Source organism: Coregonus lavaretus, assembly GCF_964263955.1.
Source record: "Coregonus lavaretus genome assembly, chromosome: 23".
Lineage (NCBI taxonomy): Eukaryota > Metazoa > Chordata > Actinopteri > Salmoniformes > Salmonidae > Coregonus > Coregonus lavaretus.
In genome coordinates, this window is record NC_140010.1 from 4856754 (window position 1) to 4880097 (window position 23344).

Consider the following 23344-nt stretch of genomic DNA (forward strand, 5'->3'; position numbering starts at 1 on the left):
CAAAGAATGCTGAGTTGCATCCAAAGAACACCATACCTACTGTGAAGCATGGGGGTGGAAACATCATGCTTTGGGGCTGTTTTTCTGCAAAGGGACCAGGTCGACTGATCCGTGTAAAGGAAAGAATGAATGGGGCCATGTATCGTGAGATTTTGAGTGAAAACCTCCTTCCATCAGCAAGGGCATTGAAGATGAAACGTGGCTGGGTCTTTCAGCATGACAATGATCCCAAACACACCGCCCGGGCAACGAAGGAGTGGCTTCCTAAGAAGCATTTCAAGGTCCTGGAGTGGCCTAGCCAGTCTCCAGATCTCAACCCCATAGAAAATCTTTGGAGGGAGTTGAAAGTCCGTGTTGCCCAGCGACAGCCCCAAAACATCACTGCTCTAGAGGAGATCTGCATGGAGGAATGGGCCAAAATACCAGCAACAGTGTGTGAAAACCTTGTGAAGACTTACAGAAAACGTTTGACCTGTGTCATTGCCAACAAAGGGTATATAACAAAGTATTGAGAAACTTTTGTTATTGACCAAATACTTATTTTCCACCATAATTTGCTAATAAATTCATAAAAAATCCTACAATGTGATTTCCTGGATTTTTTTTTCTCAATTTGTCTGTCATAGTTGACGTGTACCTATGATGAAAATTACAGGCCTCTCTCATCTTCTTAAGTGGGAGAACTTGCACAATTGGTGGCTGACTAAATACTTTTTTTCCCCACTGTAGGTCCATAAGCAAACAAGAAAATGCTCATCCAGAGGTGGCGCTCCTAGAGGCCGGGGACTTTAATGCAAGGAAAATGATTTGCATTTTAATGAGGGAAATAAGTATTTGACCCCCTCTCAATCAGAAAGATTTCTGGCTCCCAGGTGTCTTTTATACAGATAACGAGCTGAGATTAGGAGCACACTCTTAAAGGGAGTTCTCCTAATCTCAGCTTGTTACCTGTATAAATGACACCTGTCCACAGAAGCAATCAATCAATCAGATTCCAAACTCTCCACCATGGCCAAGATCAAAGAGCTCTCCAAGGATGTCAGAGACAAGATTGTAGACCTACACAAGGCTGGAATGGGCTACAAGACCATCGCCAAGCAGCTTGGTGAGAAGGTGACAACAGTTGGTGCGATTATTCGAAAATGGAAGAAACACAAAATAACTGTCAATCTCCCTCAGCCTGGGGCTCCATGCAAGATCTCACCTCGTGGAGTTGCAATGATCATGAGAACGGTGAGGAATCAGCCCAGAACTACATGGAAGGATCTTGTCAATGATCTCAAGGCAGCTGGGACCATAGTCACGAAGAAAACAATTGGTAACACACTACGCCGTGAAGGACTGAAATCCCCCTGCTGAAGAAAGCACATATACATGCCCGTCTGAAGTTTGCCAATGAACATCTGAATGATTCAGAGGAGAACTGGGTGAAAGTGTTGTGGTCAGATGAGACCAAAATGGAGCTCTTTGGCATCAACTCAACTCGCCGTGTTTGGAGGAGGAGGAATGCTGCCTATGACCCCAAAAACACCATCCCCACTGTCAAACATGGAGGTGGAAACATTATGATTTGGGGGTGTTTTTCTGCTAAGGGACAACTTCACCGCATCAAAGGGACGATGGACGGGGCCATGTACCGTCAAATCTTGAGTGAGAACCTCCTTCCCTCAGCAAGGGCATTGAAAATGGGTCGTGTATTGGTATTCCAGCATGACAATGACCCAAAACACACGGCCAAGGCAACAAAGGAGTGGCTCAAGAAGAAGCACATTAAGGTCCTGGAGTGGCCTAGCCAGTCTCCAGACCTTAATCCCATAGAAAATCTGTGGAGGGAGCTGAAGGTTCGAGTTGCCAAACGTCAGCCTCGAAACCTTAATGACTTGGAGAAGATCTGCAAAGAGGAGTGGGACAAAATCCTTCCTGAGATATGTGCAAACCTGGTGGCCAACTACAAGAAACGTCTGACCTCTGTGATTGCCAACAAGTGTTTTGCCACCAAGTACTAAGTCATGTTTTGCAGAGGGGTCAAATACTTATTTCCCTCATTAAAATGCAAATCAATTTATAAAAATGTTGACATGCGTTTTTCTGGATTTTTTTGTTGTTATTCTGTCTCTCACTGTTCAAATAAACCTACCATTAAAATTATAGACTGATCATTTCTTTGTCAGTGGGCAAACGTACAAAATCAGCAGGGGATCAAATACTTTTTTCCCTCACTGTATCCCAACCAGAAGACATCTGCACTGAGCTAAAGGCTAGAGCTGCCACTTTCAAGGAGCGGGGACTCTAATCCGGAAATTTCTAAGAAATCCCGCTACGACCTCCGACGAGCCATCAAGCAGGTAAAGCGTCAATACAGTATTAAGATCGAATCCTACTACGCCGGCTCTGACGCCCGTTGGATGTGGCAGGGCTTGCAAACTATCACAGATTACAAAGGGAAACCGAGCCGTGAGCTGCACAGTGACGCTAGCCTACCAGACTAGCTAAATGCTTCTAGGCAAGCAACACTGAACCATGCATGAGAGCACCAGCTGTTCTGGACGACTGTGTGATCACGCTCTCCATAGCCAATGTGAGTAAGACATTTAAACAGGCTAACAGAAGGATTACCAGGACACGCAATCAGAGCATGCGCTGACCAGCTGGCAAGTGTCTTCAATGACATTTTCAACCTCTCCCTGACCCAGTCTGTAGTACCTACATGTTTCAAGCAGACCATCACAGTCCCTGTGCCCAAGAATGCCAAGGTAACCTGCCTAAATGACTATCACCCCGTAGCACTCACATTTGTAGCCATGAAAAGCTTTGAAAGGCTGGTCATGGCTCACATCAACACCATCATCCCAGACACCCTGGACCCACTCCAATTCTCATACCGCCCCAACAGATCCACAGATGACGAAATCTCTATTCCACACTGCCCTCTCCCACCTGGACAATAGGAACACCTACAGCTGACTGCAGCTCAGCATTCAACACCATAGCTCATCACTAAGCCCTCTAAGCTCATCACTAATCTAAGGAATCTGGGACTGAACACCTCCCTTTGCAAGTGGACCAAGGACTTCCTGACATATGTAATGCTGACCCTCAACACGGGGGCCCCTCAGGGGTGCCTGCTTAGTCCTCTCCTGTACTCCCTATTCGCTCACGACTGTGTGGCTGTACACGACACCATCATGAAGTTTGCTGACGACAAGACGGTGGTAGTTCTGATCACCGATGATGATGAGACAGCCTATAGGGAGGAGGTCAGAGACCTGGCAGTGTGGTGCCAGGACAACAACCTCTCCCTCAATGTCAACAAGACAAAGGAGATGATCGTGGACTACAGTAAACAGAGGGCCGAGCACGCCCCCATTCACATTGATGGGGCTGTAGTGGAGCAGGTCGAGAGCGTCAAGTTCCTTGTTGTCCACATCGCTAAGGATCTATCATGGTACACACACACTAACACAGCCGTGAAGAGGGCATGACAACACCTCTTCCCCCTCAAGAGGCTGAAAAGATTTGGCATGGGCCCTCAGATCGTCAAAAAGTTCTACAGCTGCATCATTGAGAGCATCTTGACTGGTTGCATCACCGCCTGGTATGGCAACTGCTTGGCCTCCGACCGCAAGGTGCTACAGAGGGTAGTGCGTATGGCCCAGTACATCACTGGGGCCGCGCTCCCTGCCATCCAGGACCTCTATACCAGGCGGTGTCAGAGGAAGGCCCTAAAGATTGTCAACGTCTCCAGCCACCCAAGTCATAGACTGTTCTCTCTGCTACCGCATGGCAAGCGCTACCGATGCACCAAGTCTGGAACCAACAGGAGCCTGAACAGCTTTTACCCCCAAGCCATAAGACTGCTAAATAGTTAACCAAATAGCTACCCGGACTATCTGCATTGACCCTTTTTGCAGTAACTTTTTTGACTCATCACATACACTGATGCTACTGTTTATTATCTATCCTGTTGCCTAGTCACTTTATTCCTAGTTATATGTACATATCTACCTCAAAGACCTTGTACCCCTGCACATCGACTCGGTACAGTTACCCTGTGTATATAGCTAAGTTATCGTTACTCACTGTGTATTTATTATTACGTGTTATTACTTTTTTGGGTTTTAATTTGTCTTTCTCTGTGCATTGTTGGGGAGGGCCCGTAAGCATTTCACTGTTAGTGAAACCCTAACCCTAACCTGTTGTTTACAAAGCATGTGATGAATAACATTTTATTTGACCGTTAAATTCATCAATAAAAAATTTAAAAATGCCAAGGCGGCCGTGGTGCAGTTCAGAAGTAGCCCAAAAACCTGCAAGCCGTGACCAATAATACATTTTCACCCATAACATCATTTTCAAAGTAGCCCAATTTGCAGGATAAACATGGACATGGCAACCCTACCTACCTGTTACTAGCTACATAAATAGGAATGTAAGAATCGTAAAGGGGAAACGCTGCCCTAAGGCCTGAGCAGACATTGCCTCCCACACTTTACCACTGTCTGGGATTCAGCTAGCTGGGGGCTTTACATTTACATTTTTAGTCATTTAGCAGACACTCTTATCCAGAGGAACTTACAGAAGCAATTAGGGTTAAGTGCCTTGCTCAAGGGCACATCGACAGATTTTTCACCTAGTCGGCTCTGGGATTAGAACCAGCGACCTTTCGGTTACTGGCACAACGCTCTTACCCGCTAAGCTACCTGCCGCTTTAATAATTTTAAGTTTCAAATTCCATGGGGTGATGTCAGAGTTAGACATCCCAAGGATTCCAGATAGCAGGGACCCTTTTTGAAATGAACGTTAAAACATCCAATCACATGTTTATAGCTTGCTGGTAGCCAATCACTCGAGTCCATGTGTTATGACATTTTTATCATGGCGGTGACATGGTTATAGCCAGTGGTGGGAAAAGTATATAATTGTCATACTTGAGTAAAAGTAAAGATACCTTAATAGAAGATGACTCAAGTAAAAGTGAAAGTCACCCAGTAAAATACTATTTGAGTAAAAGTCTAAAAGTATTTGGTTTTAAATATACTTAAGTATCAAGAGTAAAAGTATAAATTATTTCAAATTCCTTATATTAAGCAAACCAGACGGCACAGACGGTTTTTTATTTATTTACGGATAGCCAAGGGCACACTTCAACACTCAGACATCATTTACAAACGAAGCATGTGTGTTTAGTGAGTCCGCCAGATCAGAGGCAGTAGATGACCAGGGATGTTCTCTTGATAAGTGTGTGAATTGGACCATTTTCCTGTCCTGCTAAGCATTCAAAATGTAATGAATACTTTTTGCTTGTCAGGGAAAATGTATGGAGTAAAAAGTACATTATTTTCAGTTCTTGTATTTTGGGATTCAAAATAAAGTTTACCGGAGATATTTTCCAACTGTACTGAGAAGGTTTAGGTTTCCAAAATATAAAGTATTAATATATAAAGTATTAAAGATGTGGAACCTCTTGTCATGTTATTTTTCTTTGTTTCTTCAAAAAAGCGAAATGAGATCTCAATTTCCTTTGCGCATAATCTCCTCTATTTACTGTTCACTACTTTCATCATTTACCATCATAATCCCCCCTATTTTACTTTGTTGCGTGCATGAGCTCTGAGGCGCTGAAAACCAGCAAGAATAAGGCCTTGACCTCGGCAATTTCCCTTCAGAATAAAAGTCCCACAAGTAAGATTTTTCTTTGTCGAAATTCGTAACATTTTATTAGGAAATGTTAGCAGACTTAGAATTTTGTTTGACTATATAAAAAATGGAAAAAAGTTAATAGGCTTAGTAGCACAAATAATATTATAGCATTGCCAATATTTTAACAGCATTGGAAGTAATGATTACGGGCGGCAGGTAGCTTAGTGGTTAAGAGCGTTGTACCAGTAACCGAAAGGTCGCTGGTTCTAATCCCCGAGCCGACTAGGTGAAAAATCTGTCGATGTGCCCTTGAGCAAGGCACTTAACCCTAATTGCTCCTGTAAGTCGCTCTGGATAAGAGCGTCTGCTAAATGACCAATTTATTTATTTATTTATATTACTAGATAGTTATTATGGTAACACCAGAAATTCAAACAACAAAACATTATTTATAATGCTACTGTTAATAATAATAATAATAATAATAATAATAATAATAATAATATAGTAGGTCTATAGGCAGCTAAGGTCATAAAAAATAGGATAATAAATATAATTGTACAAAAAAATTATAATATAAATATTATAATTATTATAATAAACTTTAGAAAACACATTTAAATCGTTTTTCATATTAGTAGGTTTTTCATATTAGACATACATATTGCACCATACACAATTTCCTGTATGTTGTGTCGCAGTAAAAGGGGGGATTCATTCTACTCAGGAGCACTTCTACTTTCCAAATCCACAGAGTTTACACCCAGAGGAGTGCCACTGATCATTTTGTGTTCCTTAAAATGTGACCAATCAGCTTAAATTCAGTACGTTTTTCATATTGGACACAAATATTGCACCGTACATAATCGATTGTGTGTCCATAAAACCAGGGTCCAGCCTACTCACTAGAGTCCATAGCATACAAAACAGATGAGTTTTAACAAAACGTTTGCACGGGGCCCCTGGACACTATGGGACGGTTTCTCAGACACAGATTTAACCTAGTTCTGGACTAAGAAGCACTTTCAATGGAGAATCGTCATTGAATAAGCTTTTTAGTCCAGGACTAGGTTTAATATCTGTCTGGGAAACCGGCCCTCAATGGTACAAATATAGCACTGTACAGGCAAAACGATCCATTGTGTCCATAAAACCAGGGTCCAGTCTGCACTTTTGTACTGTCACTTTAACTCTCTGCTGACTGACTAATTCAGGACTATATCTTAATTACAAAGGAATACATTTATCATTTTATCTTATTCTTCATTTGCTTGCAGTATGAAATAAAACGCCATTCCATACCAGACTTGCACTCTTGGATTGCCTTATAATGGAGGTGCCAAATTCCGACTATTAGCAGGTGATTAGGTGAGAAGCTAACTGCTTAAGCGAAACAATGGAAACAATGTGATCAGTGGATCACCTGTAAATGACCTACATTATCCTAATGATGATGATTGGAATTTAGCTGATTGGACACTCTTTAAGGGCCGCAAAATGAGCACCGACGATCCTCTGGGTGTAAACTCTGTGGATTTGTAAACTACACGATGTACAGGAAATTGTGTATGGTACAATAAATGGTAGGAGTACACACAAAAAAAACATTGTTGACCATTTAGGCTTGAAAAAATAAACAAATAAATCACATAATATCGAATAGAAGTATTTTGAATTATTCTTTGTATGATAACAAGAATATAATATATAGATAATTCTGGACATTTTCGCCCTAATTATTCGTTCACAAAGTATACATGACATGACTCTTATTCTGAAAGATTACAAAAAATCCGTGACCCGGAAGTACTTAGTTATCCTTGCCTGCTTCACAGTGGTGCATGCAGCGATTAGCACAGAACTACACGGGTCGAATTGTTCCTAGCATATTCAAACCATATTATTAGTCACCAGTAGCATATTACTTAGATACAACTTTTAAATATTCTGCAGAAGTCAGACAGAGCTCTGTTTAGTTTTCGCAAACATCTGAAAATGTTGAGCAGTGTTTCGCTCCGGGCTCAGATCGCTTCCATCATAGAGGTACTTTCTAAAACTGCGGTTGCAGAAATTAGCAAAGTAGTCGACGATGGCATAGTTGTGTTACGTGTGGAAATGTGTCAACGGGAAAATGAAATCAACGTCCTGAAAAAGACTGTACAACAACTTGACAGCGAGCTTCGAAGAGCTCGAGGGATTCAAGCTCGAAAACGCATTCATCATGGTCGATCAGTCGCTGCTGGGAATCTTGGGAGAGGTGGGTCGACGTAGTAGTACTAACTCACTTTTACTATCAATCAATAGCTAACTGTGCACGTAACATTAGTATTCTAACAATGTTACCATTTCGCAGGGAAACAATGTAGCTAGGCTTATTTAGTCAGCCTACTCACGTTCTCAGGGCTAATAATTTTCAGTCTGAAGGCCTCGTCCTCCAGTCATATCTCTGACTGCCCAATGGGATGGGAGATGAATAGGAAAGACTATCATTATAACCAACTCAGTGGCCTTGTGGTCAGAGTGCAGGCCTACGCCCTGAGATTGGAAGGTTGGGGGTTTGAACAAGTATGAAAAAATGTATGCACTCTGGATAGGAGCGTCTGCTAAATGACTAAAATGTAAGTGATGTTTATATATAGTCCTGGATTGCTAATGTTATGTATTGGCCATTGAGTGACTTTGAAGCTACCGGCACTCCCCAGTAGGAGTAGTCCTCCAAAGGAATGAATGGAATTCTACAGTTTTTATTTATTTTACCTAACAAATTCTTATTTACAATGACAGCCTACACCAGCCAAACCCGGACGACGCTGGGCCAGTTGTGCGCAGCCCCTATGGGACTCCCAATCACGGCCGGTTGTGATACAGCCTGGAATCGAACCAGGGGGTCTGTAGTGACGCCTCAAGCACTGAGATGCAGTGCCTTAGACCACTGCGCCACTCGGGAGCCCAGTATTTAAATTAAATGTTTCAAAGACAAAATTACATGCATTTAAGTATTTTTGTTGTTGTAGTGGGTACAGTAACGTTAGTCATCTAAAAAAAAAACTATACTTTAAGGAAAACGTTTTTATGTATTTTATTTTATTTTTAGCTCACATAATATAATGTAAAAGTATGAATTAAGTAATGTAGACATTAATAAATGCGTTTCTATACCTTCCAAAATATTTCTTTACAATGGTGAGGGATTGCCAAGATGGAGGCACAGTGGCTTCAACACAGCGCCCCCTATCAGTCATCTAGTGTATTATACAAGTCATTGATTTGAACACAGACTCTGTTTGGTACTTGCATTAAGGAGATGGATTGGGAGTAAGGCCCTACAACAGACTAGTATCCTGTCCAGGGGGTGTACTCAGTGGTTGATTTGGGAGATGGGTGGTCCCTAGTTTGGGGGGCGCGCTGGGGGTCGCGGAGGGACCTAACAGTATTGGGGGGGGGGAGAATGACTGTGAGAAGGTCAGTTCTGGTGACTTTTTAAAGGGAAATCCTACTCCAAAATAAAATGATACTGACATCTCAAATATAATTTCCCCCTCCAGAAATGAGCCCAATATAACATATTGGTCTATTTTGATTACTATTAAAACAAACGATGAAGGATTTTGATGACTGAATGTTTCCACAGGGCCTGGTAAAAGCGGTACCACTTGTGTGGGGAGGACGTCGCTTGAGAAACTGCAGCCTGAGGAATATGGTAATGAAAAGGATGAAGGCGTTCGACCTGCGGATGAGACTCCAGTGAAGACTGAGCCAGGAGCGGAGGAGGGTGACCAGGAAGAGCACACTGCAGGGAGAAAAGACAAGGATCATCTGGATGCTGAACTGTCAACGTACGAGAGAGTCAGCCAGCTGTGGATGTCTAGTACACAAGAAGACAATGATATGGAGACGAGCAATTCAGAGGATTTTAATAACAGTTCAGGTCGGAACCCTCAGTGTCTCCCTGATCACTCTCCTGGAACCTCCGGAATGGCGGAAGCATCATGCAGCAGTGTTTCGTTTCCAGGGAAACCATATTTAGAGTCAGATGTCAGACAGGATATGATTTTACAGCTCAGACAGCAACAACATTATCGTCAGTCAGATGCGCTCAGGAGAACAAGCGACGGCACAGTAAAGTCAAACCCAGACCCTCAAAGCGTATTCGGTTTTGGCCCGAATTATAATACTGCAAGGAGAGCGAGGACCAATAGGTTTTGCCAGGTTAATAAACACTTCATTTGCACACTGTGTGGAAAGAGTTTTGAACGTTACAGTCATCTTGAAAGACATCTGCGAATTCATACGGGTGAGAAACCGTACAGTTGTGACATTTGTGGAAGGTGTTTCAACCAGAAGGGTAGCCTCAAAGGGCATCTGAAGACTCACAGAGGTAAGATACTAGAATCACTAGATAATGACATCAGATAGTACGCTAGTTATTATAGGGCATAAATAATTCCATGTATGCATCCCATATGGCACCCTTTTCCCTATGTAGTGCACTACTTTTGACCAGAGCCCATAGGGTGCTATTTGGGACACAACCGATGCATCAATATTTTATCAATCAAATGTGATCTTTCCACACAGTATCGATGGACGGACTAGCTAACACAGAGGAGAAGCCTTCCCTGGATAGACGTCAGTCTGAGGAAGAGCGGTGCAACGAAAAGGACGAAGTGATCCAAACTGCTCCTGAAATGCCTATGAAGTCTGAGCCAGGGGAGGAGAAGGATGCATCCCAGATACTGGATCATAAAGCAGAAGAACAGACTGCAGGGAGAGCAGAACATCAACTGGATGAGGAACTGTCAATGTACGAGAGAGACAGCCAGCCGTGGATGTCCGGTTCACAAGCAGACAATGATATAGAGACGAGCAATTCAGAATATTTCAGCAGTTCAGGTCAGAACTCCCAGTGTCTCACTGATCACTCTCCTGTACCTCCTGTCCCAGGTATGGCGGCGGCGTCATGCAGCAGTGCTTCATTTCCAGGGAAACCATATGTAGATGTCAGAGAGGATATGATTTTACAGCTCAGACAGCAACATTATGGACCTTCAGACACACTCTTGATAGCAAGTGACGGGACAGTACAGCCAAACTCACAGGGCATGGACGGGGCTTCTCTGAACCATCAGCCCATCTTCTCTGGTTTTCCAAGGAAAGTTAAAACCTTCCAAGGAGTCACCAAGGACAAGAAGTGCTTCATCTGCTCATTCTGTGGGAAAGTTTTTGAGCGTGTTGGTCATCTGGAAAGGCACCAGCGAATTCATACGGGTGAGAAACCGTACAGTTGTGACATATGTGGAAGGCGTTTCAACCAGAAGGGTAGCCTCAAAGGGCATCTGAAAACTCACAGAGGTAAGAGACGAGAATAATATTGATGTGTTTTCATACTTTTAATACATGAAAAAGGTTAACTCTTAAGTGCGTAAATCCGTTAATTATTCTGTAATTAACAGACAGTATGCCTATTATATAAGGTGCGTCCTTAATGGTACCCTATTCCATTTATAGTGCACTACTTTTCACCTGGGCCCATAGGGATCTGATCAATAGTAGTGCACTACATACAGAATAGGGTGCCATTTGGGACACAAAGTGTTTTCCCGTTCTCTATCAGTGGTTTATGATGAAGTTAAACAGTTCACGTTGGATGATTTACATTGTTTGAATTGCCGTATTGTTGTTAAAATCTATGCTAAAATACTTCATACTCTTTTCCTGTCAAGCAGACGGTGCTGACATGCTAACGGGACAACCTCCGCTTGATGATGAGAAGCCTGACGTTTATCCTAGACCCTCGGAGAACCCAGAGGAACCGATGGATCAGCCCCCACCTGCTGAAGCACAGCCTGTCTGTGGGCACAGTGAGGAGGAGGGCAGGGGGCAGGGCTTGGTGGGGAAAGCGGAGCAAGAGAAACAGTTTGGATCCCAGATACTCAGTCAGTCAGGACATCAACACCAACAAACCACAGAGCGACCAGGTTATCAGGACGACCCAGAGTATGTCATGGATGAGAGGGAGACGCAGCTGTGTAGATCTTTCACAGAGAGGCACAGTGATACCGAGTCTGGATCAGTACATCCAGGTTGCTCCTCCGATGTGACAAAGCAGCAGAATTCCCATCCTGTTTCACCCAGTGTCAAATACCATCCCAGTCCTTTTGATGGACTGCACCACCACCACCACCACCAGGGGTTCTATACGTCAGCTTCTAGAGAGGTGGAACTTGAAGACTTGTCTTTTCAGGATGAGGAAGACAAGCTGGATATGATTGAGGAAGAGCAGTATGCAGGGATGGCTCTACATGCAAGGAACAGGGAGGATGCTGATGAGAGAATACTACCCAGGTTTCAGGACCGGGTACCACCTCCACCACTTCCTGTAGAGGAGGAAACAGCAATGAGAGAGTACATCACAGAACCAAACTACAGTCAAGAGGGAATTTTATTTGCCCTTGGTATAGACAGTTTTGACAGTACAGAGGGCAGCAGTGCCAGTGCCACCACAGACGACACCAGAAATAGATGTTTCATATGCTCCTTTTGTGGAAAGAGTTTTGATCGCCACAGTCATTTTGAAAGACACCAGCACACTCATACAGGTGAGAAGCCCTACAGCTGTGAGATATGTGGTAAGAGTTTCACTCAGAAGAGCAGCCTGAAAGCTCATCAGAGACTTCATACAGGTTAATCAAGGGCCAAAGAGTCTTGGTTTGCGTTCCGAATGGCACCCTATTCCCTATTTAGTGCACTACTTTTTAGGAAATGGATTGCCATTTGGGATGCACCCTTTGTTTCGTCCTCATCAAAACTCAAATCAACACCAATTAATGAGTATGGGAAATGTGTCTGCTATTGGTAACAAGTTGGTGTTGCAACAATTTAGAAGTACAACTAAATTGTGTTGATAAGATGTTATACACTGCTCAAAAAAATTAAGGGAACACTTAAACAACACAATGTAACTCCAAGTCAATCACACTTCTGTGAAATCAAACTGTCCACTTAGGAAGCAACACTGATTGACAATACATTTCACATGCTGTTGTGCAAATGGAATAGACAACAGGTGGAAATTATAGGCAATTAGCAAGACACCCCCAATAAAGGAGTGGTTCTGCAGGTGGTGACCACTTCTCAGTTCCTATGCTTCCTGGCTGATGTTTTGGTCACTTTTGAATGCTGGCGGTGCTTTCACTCTAGTGGTAGCATGAGACGGAGTCTACAACCCACACAAGTGGCTCAGGTAGTGCAGCTCATCCAGGATGGCACATCAATGCGAGCTGTGACAAGAAGGTTTGCTGTGTCTGTCAGCGTAGTGTCCAGAGCATGGAGGCGCTACCAGGAGACAGGCCAGTACATCAGGAGACGTGGAGGAGGCCGTAGGAGGGCAACAACCCAGCAGCAGGACCGCTACCTCCGCCTTTGTGCAAGGAGGAGCAGGAGGAGCACTGCCAGAGCCCTGCAAAATGACCTCCAGCAGGCCGCAAATGTGCATGTGTCTGCTCAAACGGTCAGAAACAGACTCCATGAGGGTGGTATGAGGGCCCGACGTCCACAGGTGGGGGTTGTGCTTACAGCCCAACACCGTGCAGATTGGCAAATTCGCCACTGGCGCCCTGTGCTCTTCACAGATGAAAGCAGGTTCACACTGAGCACATGTGACAGACATGACAGAGTCTGGAGACGCCGTGGAGAACGTTCTGCTGCCTGCAACATCCTCCAGCATGACCGGTTTGGCGGTGGGTCGGTCATGGTGTGGGGTGGCATTTCTTTGGGGGACCATGGTGGAGAGTTTGGAATCTGATTGATTGCTTCTGTGGACAGGTGTCTTTTATACAGGTAACAGGCTGAGATTAGGAGCACACTCTTAAAGGGAGTGCTCCTAATCTCAGCTTGTTACCTCTATAAAAGACACCTGTCCACAGAAGCAATCAATCAATCTGGGACACCTAGGAGCCAGAAATCTTTCTGATTGAGAGGGGTCAAAAACGTATTTCCCTCATTAAAATGCAAATCAATTTATAAATTTTTTTACATGCGTTTTCTTGATTTTGTTGTTGTTATCCTGTCTCTCACTGTTCAAATAAACCTACCATTAAAATTATAGACTGAACATTTCTTTGTCAGTGGGCAAACGTACAAAATCAGCAGGGGATCAAATACTTTTTAAAATTTTTTATTATTGAGTATTTTACTCCAGCTATCTTAACGCAGGAAAATCGACCTAATTTATGTTTGCTTTGATTTGTTGTTTTTTTGGTTTCTGCTTGTGTATTTTTAAAATAAATGTAAAATTGTGAACGTCTCAATTTTGTGTGTTCGTCGTTTTACTTATTGACAGTAAAATAAAATGTTTTATAAGAGGATTCCTATTTCTGCCCTTGTACTTACGGTAACAAAAATTTTGACTCATGTTTGAGAAGGTTTTGCCCACCTCCACTAAGGTGTTTTGAATGGGAGGTAGCGGCTCTGTGCAAAGGAAAGAAAATATGTGCCAAGTGTGGAGGGGAACATGATTATGGTGAATGTGGGAACAATGTCAAGGTTCAATGTTGTGATTGGGAACACGGTGCAGCATTTGGTGGATGCCAGGTGCAGAAAGAGGCATGAGAGGCCCAAAGATATCAAATCACTCATAATGTCTCTTATGCAAAGGCTGCAAGGCAGATTGGTGGAACCACGAGGCAGCATGATGGAGTTAATAAGGTTACTCCTGGAATAAGTGGACCTACTGTAGGAAATGTTGCTTATGTTGGTCCAGACACGGTTACGAGGCCTGTTCTGAAATCTTGCTCTCACAAATGTGTTGTGTCAAAGGACACCTTGATAGTTAACCAGATAGACTTGATAGCCGTCATTAGAAAGGTTGTCAACATGACTGCACTTGAGGAAAGAAGAACTGCCAAGTTGAAGGTCATTGTGGAAGCAGCAACAGAGTTTTTGGAGTAAGAGATGTTACATTCACCATGATTGTTGATATGTTAACTTCTAATAATACTACTGATTTGAACATCTAAGTATAATGATAATTAGAGTAATGGTTTGTGTCATCCTTCAGTGGAATGCCAGAAGCCTTATTGCTGACGGTCAGGACTTTAAGAAGTATGTCGTTGATTTAGAGATCAAACCTGATTTGATATGTGTTCAAGAAATGTGGTTTAGACCGCATCTTGATTTTATTATTCCTTGTTATTGTTCAGTGAGATCTGATAGATCAGTTGGACAGTGTGGTGGGTGTGCTACGTTCATAAGGGAAGGTCTTGTATATCATAATATACCTGTCCCATCTGAATATGAATGTGTGATGGTGAAAATCTACAGCGCAGGTAGTAATATTAAGTAGCAACATTTTTACAACCCTTGTCGTCAACTATCTGTAGCGATGTTTGATGAAATATCAGGAGTATTGGGCTCTAGAGAGATATGGTGCATTCAGAAAATATTCAGACCCCTTGACTTTTTCCACATTTTGTTACGTTACAGCCTTATTCTAACATGTATTAAATGTTTTTTTCCCTCTCATCAATCTACACACAATACCCCATAATGACGAAGCAAAAACTGGTTTTTAGAAATTTTTGCACATTTATTAAAAATAAAAAAACGGAAATATCACATTTCCATATGTATTCAGACCCTTAACTCAGTACTTTGTTGAAGCACCTTTGGCAGCGATTACAGCCTCAAGTCTTCTTGGGTATGATGCTACAAGTTTGGCACCTGTATTTGGGGAGTTTATCCCATTCTTCTCTGCAGATCCACTCAAGCTCTGTCAGGTTGGATGGGGAGTGTCGCTGTACAGCTATTTTCAGGTCTCTCCAGAGATGTTCAATTGGGTTCAAGTCCGTTGATGAGTAAAAAAAACGATTTTATCAATTTTAGAATAAGGCTGTAACGTAACAAAATGTGGAAAAGTAAAGGGGTCTGAATACTTTCCGAATACACTGTATGTGCCAGTGAGTGAAGTGGGTGACAAAAGGAAGGTGGTTCCTTGGTGGACTGAAGAGTGCACTGTGGCTAATCGAGAAAGAAATAGGGCTTACAGAGGGTTGCGTAGGAATATGACTCCTGAGAATCTAGTTGATTTCCAAAGGAAGAGAGCTTTAGTATGTAAGTCTGTCAAGAGAAATGCATAGAGACAGTTCTGCTCTACAATAGGCAGGGGTACTGAGCTAGGGGATGTATGGTCTATATTGAAGAAGATGACTGGAAGAAGCAAGTCCACTCAAATTCCAGTTTTGGTTGTGGGTCAAAGAATGGCCGTAAATTAATGAAATTGTAGACCAGATAGCCAAAAGAGCTTTAAAACGAGATATAATTGATATTAATGTTCCACTGGGTAGAGGTGAGGCCAAATGTAAGATCAGAGCCTTTTTGATAGATGTGTGGCAGAAGAGATGGTACTCTGAGAACAAGGGCCTCTGTAGCTCAGCTGGTAGAGCACGGCGCTTGTAACGCCAAGGTAGTGGGTTCGATCCCCGGGACCACCCATACACAAAAATGTATGCACGCACGACTGTAAGTCGCTTTGGATAAAAGCGTCTGCTAAATGGCATATTATTATTATTATTATTATTATTATTATTATTTATATGCCCTCCAAAGAAAGGTCAGTAGACCAAGATTCAAAGGTCAGATTAGGAAGGAAGAGGTGGTGTTTACGTGACATGTCTAGGACATTGTACATTGAACTCGTCATTACATCTGGTTGGCAAGCATGTGACTGGTTTGTGTCTGGAGTGTATGGTCGATGAAATGATGGAGCATGAGTTGTTATATTGTTGTAAGTAATCCAGGCTCTGTCATAGCCGGCCGCGACCGGGAAACCCATGGGGCGGCGCACAATTGGCCCAGCGTCGTCCAGGGTAGGGGAGGGAATGGCTGGCAGGGATGTAGCTCAGTTGGTAGAGCATGGCGTTTGCAACGCCAGGGTTGTGGGTTCGATTCCCACGGGGGGCCAGTATGAAAAAAAAAAACAATAATAATAATGTATGCACTCACTAACTGTAAGTCGCTCTGGATAAGAGCGTCTGCTAAATGACGTAAATGTAAAATGTAAAATGTAAGTATGTTGAAGAGAGGGAAATATTTAAGTGTAAGGTCATTGAGGTTGGACAGGGTTGAGGGGTTTGGAAGGGATTTGGGGCATGGTCTATTAGAAGTTAGTAAGGCTTTTTTTTTTTTTTCTCAGAAGTACTAAGCTAGGTAGGAGGATTTAGAAATATGGAGCTAATGTTGTAAATCGTGATTGACCACACACTCCAGCACTGTAGGTGGCGGCATTCACATTTTACATTTGTTTGCGGACCGTCATTATATCATAGAAGAAGAAGATTTTGACTCGGAAGTAGCTGGCTAACGTTAGCTAGGTTTATTTTGCAGATATTTAAATTGGCTGATGTAGCTAGCTAGCTTTTAGAATAACATTTACATTCACAGACTTAACATTAACTCGTTTTTAAACGACACTGAAAATGTCTAACTGTATCGCCCTTCAGACACAACTAACCTCGATAATGGAGGTTTTAGCCAAATCAGCGGTGGCAGAAATCGCCAAACTGATCGATGACAACTGTGCTGTATTACATTTCGAAATATCTCGGAAGCATAATGAAAATGAAATTCTGCGGAGAAAACTGCTCCTGATGGATAATGAACTGAAGATTGCGCGGATTCCACGACAAACTGGTGAGTACTGTACCACATTTTATGGTACTGTTAGCTAGTTAGTTCCAAAGCGCTCAGTCGGTGCAGCCAGGATAGGCCTCTATTGTTATTTGTAGATAAGGCTATTTTAAATACCTAGCTAAGTATTTATGTGCTTGTGTGTATTCAAGGAAAACACTGCAGTTAACATGAGATATGGAAATATAGATGTTATTCGGCCAAATTTGGGAGAAATGTAGTTTTTGTCAGGCTACCTATCAGCTAACACAGGACACCGCAGACGCGAGAAGATATGGCTCAGAAAACGTACCTCAATCCAAGGATGGAAGATGACTCTGTACTCCTAATTATCCCATTATCCAAAATGATACATCGACAAGATTGAAATACTGCTATTTCTTTATTAAACTGCCTTTTTCGTCCCTATGCTAGTCTACCTAGGCTAAAGCAGCCCATGGATTCCGTGAAAATGCGACGCCTAGCGTTGAGGTGAGTAGCTACCAGAAGTGTTGTCGAATCCAATGGGTTGCTTTAGCCTAGCTAGCCTAGCATGAGGACGAAAAGGGCAGTTTAGTTAAAAATGATTAGTATTTCAATCTTCTCAGTGTATCATTTTGGACAATTAGGAGTACAGCGCCATCTTCTATCCCTGATTGAGGAACGTTTTCCCGAACCATATCTCGCCGGCTCCGGACCATACAGGGAAGATGTACTTACAGCGACCATAAATAAGGTCGGAATCATATGGTTGCCTACCTGTCAAAAAAATACTACTGGAGAGTCCTGGGAGTCCCCTTTTATGCCTGTAATCATTTGCTGTTTCAGAAAAATACACGGACAGCTGTGCTTCAGACTGGAGACCCAGTCAGCGAGGAGATGAGGATGCGTTTCGGTCAGCTTTGGGAGAAGTCAAGGTCTGTGCCCCATAGACTGATTCTGGTCCTCTGTAGCTCAGTTGGTAGAGCACGGCGCTTGTAACGCCAGGGTAGTGGGTTCGATCCCCGGGACGACCCATACGTAAAAATGTATGCACACATAAGTCGCTTTGGATAAATGCGTCTGCTAAATGGCATATTATATTATTATTCTTGTGTAGTTGAATCAGAGATTGGTAATATCTTATTCCTTTAGGCTCCTAGTAGACCAAAGGGCTGAAAGGAACAACATACAGTATCTCTAGAAAACGCAGAACCCAATTAAATCTGACAGACTTGAAACCTGACAAATTGACAATGCATACTGTCTAATAGTTTCATTATTCTAGTTTGCAGAGATTGAATCCCCTTTCATTAAGGTAGAGAGACCGGATGATGGATCATGGAGCAGGGAGCAACACAGAGAACCAAGTGGACAGGGTAACTGAATTCATTGGGCATTGGACAGGGTAACTGCATTCATTGGGCCATTGGACAGGGTAACTGCATTCATTGGGCCATTGGACAGGGTAACTGCATTCATTGGGCCATTGGACAGGGTAACTGCATTCATTGGGCCATTAGACAGGGTAACTGCATTCATTGGGCTATTGGACAGGGTAACTGCATTCATTGGGCCATTGGACAGGGTAACTGCATTCATTGGGCCATTGGACAGGGTAACTGCATTCATTGGGCCATTAGACAGGGTAACTGCATTCATTGGGCCATTAGACAGGGTAACTGCATTCATTGGGCCATTGGACAGGGTAACTGCATTCATTGGGCCATTAGACAGGGTAACTGCATTCATTGGGCCATTGGACAGGGTAACTGCATTCATTGGGCCATTGGACAGGGTAACTGCATTCATTGGGCCATTGGACAGGGTAACTGCATTCATTGGGCCATTAGACAGGGTAACTGCATTCATTGGGCCATTGGACAGGGTAACTGCATTCATTGGGCCATTGGACAGGGTAACTGCATTCATTGGGCCATTGGACAGGGTAACTGCATTCATTGGGCCATTAGACAGGGTAACTGCATTCATTGGGCCATTGGACAGGGTAACTGCATTCATTGGGCCATTGGACAGGGTAACTGCATTCATTGGGCCATTGGACAGGGTAACTGCATTCATTGGGCCATTAGACAGGGTAACTGCATTCATTGGGCCATTGGACAGGGTAACTGCATTCATTGGGCCATTGGACAGGGTAACTGCATTCATTGGGCCATTTTACTTCCGTTCAAAACAGGGGCGCTGTCCCAAATGGCACCCTATTCCCTATATAGTGCACTACTTTTGAACAGGGGCCCGTAAAGCTCTGGTTAAAAGTAGTGCACTATGTAGGGAATAGGGTGGCTTAGGCTACTTTGTTTCCAAACAGTGTTATACTGGCCATGGTGTTGAACCTTCATTTGATAACATTTGCTTTGCAAATATATATTTTTATTGGGCATACAATTGTTGACATACTGTAAGTAACTACAAATATATCCTTTCTTTTGTTTGCAATTATAACTATTGTCTTTGTACCTTCTATCTAGGAAACACCACATACGGCAATAATGCCATTCAGAAGCTTCCCATTGGGAATCATCAGCACTTGGAAGAAGAGGAGAATCAAGTCCCAATAATCCTCCTGGAGGAGCAGCTGGCAGAAGATCAAGAGAAGCTTAGTGAACTGTGCCAGTCTCAGTCTGGGCGCCGTGGTGAGGAGGAGACCAGTGTCCTAGAGTTTGTAATAAAGACTGAGAAGGAGGAAGAACATTCCGGATTCGGTCAGGCTGGATGTCAGAGGAGCACAGTAAAGCAGCAGAACCCCCTGAGCTCTGAGTTTGTAATGGATGAAAGAGACAGTCAACTGTGGTCGTCTATAGTTCAAGGGAACGATGACATAGTCATAGAGACGGACTTTCCTGATTTCTCTTATGTAGCCGAGCAGTATTCAGAGAGTTTTCCAGATCACTCCGAGGCTCAGCCACAGCCACAGCCCCAGCCCCTCTCTAGCCCAGTGGAAGGCCCTAGTCAATCAGCCATCTCACCTTCACAGAGACCGTGCAATGGATCAATGTACAACAAAGTCTTTCAGAAAGAGAAAGTAAGTGCATCTCAGTCCGTGTCTAGTTCTTTTCAGTGCCGACCGCAGATCAACCATTCCCAGCAGCAGACCAGGCAGAGAGATCAGGTGTTCTCCCAGAGGAATAATCACATCCCACCGTCCAGGCCTCAAGACAATGGACACACAGCAGAGCGGAGCTTTGGACTGGGTGACACTGACGGACCAACTGGGACTCGATTGAACAATAACACTTTTACACCAGGTGGCCTCAGAAGCTTCACTATGCCTCATTATAATACTAAAAACCACTGGGGTACAGCCATAACAGAGAAGGTTTTCAGTTGCTCGCAGTGCAGCAAGAGTTTTAGTCGCCTGTCCTATCTCAAGATACATCAGCGAAGTCACACAGGAGAGAGGCCATTTCGGTGCACCGTCTGCGGGAAGAGTTTTCACTGCTCCTCGCACCTGACTATACACCACCGCATTCACACGGGAGAGAGACCCTACAGCTGTGCCACGTGTGGGAAGAGGTTTACCCAGCAGAGCAGTCTCAAGACGCACCAGAGTGTCCACAGTGGAGAGAGACCGTATGGTTGCTCTCAGTGTGGCAAGACTTTCACTCTTCTGCACCACCTGAAGAGGCACAGGATTATTCACGCTGGATATAGCTGAGGGGGCTTATTATTATTATTATTATTATTAAACATCTATTTATCCAGGAAATCCCTAAATATGGTTCTCAAAGCTGAATTTAAGATTAAGTTATTTGTTTTCTTACTTTGTAAAATAAAATAGATTCTGAAAAATTAGAACTTTGATGTTTTATGCTATTTTCAACACTACAGAAACATTTCATTAAATAAAATATACAGTGAATACTTTTGCATCAGGCCTTTTAATAAACTGTATGAAAATCGGTACTCTCTCCATAATCAAGTTGGTCAAGAAAAGTATTCGTATATATTTGTTATTGTTGCCTGTTAATGGCATAGAACAGTGGGCGTATCCCGAATAGCACCATCTTCTCTATATAGTGCTCTACTTTTGACCAAGGGCCATAGACACACACAGTGTGTTGTGGAACCAATTATTTGGCAATTAATAATCAGGGAAACCTTTGTAAAGTCCTGACTGCTTTATTGGATTGTGTAATTGTAAATTGTGTAAATCTCTACACACCAGAGGGCAGTGGTAACCAACTTTCAGAACAGAGCAAACTAACAGTCACCCTAGTGCAGTTTTTGCTACAGGAACTAACTCACCCCCATTGAAGTTCTCCTTTACTGTAATGGGGAACCACTTGTATTCTGATTTCAGCAGAGCGGGGTCAAAGAGAATATAGAAAACTCTGTGGAGAGGTCATCCTATTACAGAAATATTGGCGCTATGATGCTTTTCCAATAAGTAAGGGCTTTGCAGTTATATACTGAACAAAAATATAAACGCAACAATTTCAGAGATTTTACTGAGTTACAGTTCATAGAAGGAAATCAGTAAATTGAAATAAATTCATTGGGGCTCTAATCTATGGATTTCACATCACTGGGCAGGGGCGCAGTCATGTGAGGGCATAGGCCCACCCACTGGGGAGCTAGGCCCAGCCAATCGGAATGAGTTTTTCCCAGAAACAGGCTTTATTACAGACAGAAATACTCCTCAGCATTGGATTATCTTGGCAAAGGAGAAATGCTCACTAACAGGGCTGTAAAAAGTTTGTACACAACATTTGAGAGAAGCTTTTTGTGCATATGGAAAATTTCTGGGATCTTTTATGTCAGCTCATGAAAAATGGGAACAACACTTTACGTGTTTTTATTGTTGTTCAGTATACATTTGAAAAGTTACATTATGATCTAAAGCTGCTGTTTAAGCAGGGCAGAGTAACTTTGCAACAGTTAAAAACGTAATGACTAGCCTGGGTACCAGTCTGTTTAGCTAACGTTCCACTCCTTGTCATATGCCACGAAGTACAAGGGAGTGGAATGTTAGCCAAACAGTCTGGTACCCAGGCTAGTCATGACTCAATGTTAACGTGTGGCGGTGTGTGTGCATAGTTACACGTCTCTGGGGCGGAACCTTAGTTGCAGTATAAATGCACTCTACAGAGTAAACAGTGACCTGAGCATTCCTCCCGACTGACGTCACTTCCTGATTACAGTTCCTCCTCCCACCGGAGTAAGGTGAAGTTGCCGCTGGACGCTGATCCAGTTGAGCATTTTCCCCACCAATGGTTAAGGTTAGGATTGGGGAAGGGGAAGCTGAACTTAGAGCTGTACCTATGGGGAAACTTTACCCCAGAGCGTTTCAACTACAGCTTCTAGCCTTGCCAAAGAACAGCTCCAAGCCTGGGAAAGGACTGGCTCCTAGCCTGGGAAAGGACTGGCTCCTAGCCTGGGAAAGGACTGGCTCCTAGCCTGGGAAAGGACTGGCTCCTAGCCTGGGAAATGACCAAATCCTATAGTTGAGCAGGGGAATGCAACCTTTGTGTTATTCTACAATTCAGGTGGTGCTTGTTTTAAAAAGCAACTAGGTATGGTTAAACTTGATTTAGGTCTTGACAGCACAGTTCTCAAGCACAGTCGTACTTTACACATTAGTTCTCAAGCACAGTCGTACTTTACACATTAGGCATAAGACAAAAATTTCAAGAAAAAAATTATTAAGATAGGAGGATCTGGGTTGCATCGCAAATGGCACCCTATTCCCTATATAGTGGCCATGTCAAAAGTAGTGCACTATATAATAATAATAATAATAATAATATGCCATTTAGCAGACGCTTTTATCCAAAGCGACTTACAGTCATGCGTGCATACATTTTTTGTGTATGGGTGGTCCCGGGGATCGAACCCACTACCTTGGCGTTACAAGCGCCGTGCTCTACCAGCTGAGCTACAGAGGACCACATATAGGGAATAGGGTGCCATTTGGGATGCAACCCTTGGTCTTAAAGGGACAGGGAGGACAGCTTGTAAAACGTAGAGCCTACCCATGACCTTGTATGGGTATATATATAAACACCATTGCGTTGACGTCATGGAAATTGCTGCCTGG

The 23344-nt window shown here is 43.2% G+C and overlaps 2 protein-coding genes across 2 annotated transcripts; both read left to right on the top strand.

Annotated features, from left to right (window-relative positions):
• The first annotated feature begins 7502 nt into the window (after nt 1-7502).
• Nucleotides 7503-13947, top strand: LOC311098762 (uncharacterized protein). The gene is made up of 5 exons (XM_084139325.1): nt 7503-7897; nt 9272-10018; nt 10219-10992; nt 11367-13198; nt 13566-13947. Exons 1-4 carry the CDS (start codon nt 7636-7638, stop codon nt 12326-12328), a joined length of 2745 nt encoding a protein of 914 aa, XP_083995451.1. The 5' UTR covers nt 7503-7635; the 3' UTR covers nt 12329-13198; nt 13566-13947.
• A 3013-nt stretch (nt 13948-16960) lies between these two features.
• LOC311098763 (uncharacterized protein) lies at nt 16961-21182 on the top strand. Its single transcript, XM_084139326.1, has 4 exons — nt 16961-17328; nt 18133-18221; nt 18572-18662; nt 19776-21182. The coding sequence occupies exons 1-4, from the start codon at nt 17115-17117 to the stop codon at nt 20960-20962; spliced, it is 1581 nt and encodes a 526-aa protein (XP_083995452.1). The 5' UTR covers nt 16961-17114; the 3' UTR covers nt 20963-21182.
• Nucleotides 21183-23344: the final 2162 nt, after the last annotated feature.

Bases quoted from the DNA above. Each gene is read 5' to 3' on its own strand.
- LOC311098762 (XM_084139325.1), top strand. From the start codon at position 7,636: ATGTTGAGCAGTGTTTCGCTCCGGGCTCAGATCGCTTCCATCATAGAG. The intron at 7,898-9,271 runs GTGGGTCGACGT...ATGTTTCCACAG, and splicing joins TGCTGGGAATCTTGGGAGAG to GGCCTGGTAAAAGCGGTACC. The intron at 10,993-11,366 runs GTAAGAGACGAG...CCTGTCAAGCAG, and splicing joins GCATCTGAAAACTCACAGAG to ACGGTGCTGACATGCTAACG.
- LOC311098763 (XM_084139326.1), top strand. From the start codon at position 17,115: ATGTCTAACTGTATCGCCCTTCAGACACAACTAACCTCGATAATGGAG. The intron at 18,222-18,571 runs GTCTGTGCCCCA...TCATTATTCTAG, and splicing joins CAGCTTTGGGAGAAGTCAAG to TTTGCAGAGATTGAATCCCC. The intron at 18,663-19,775 runs GTAACTGAATTC...CCTTCTATCTAG, and splicing joins CAGAGAACCAAGTGGACAGG to GAAACACCACATACGGCAAT.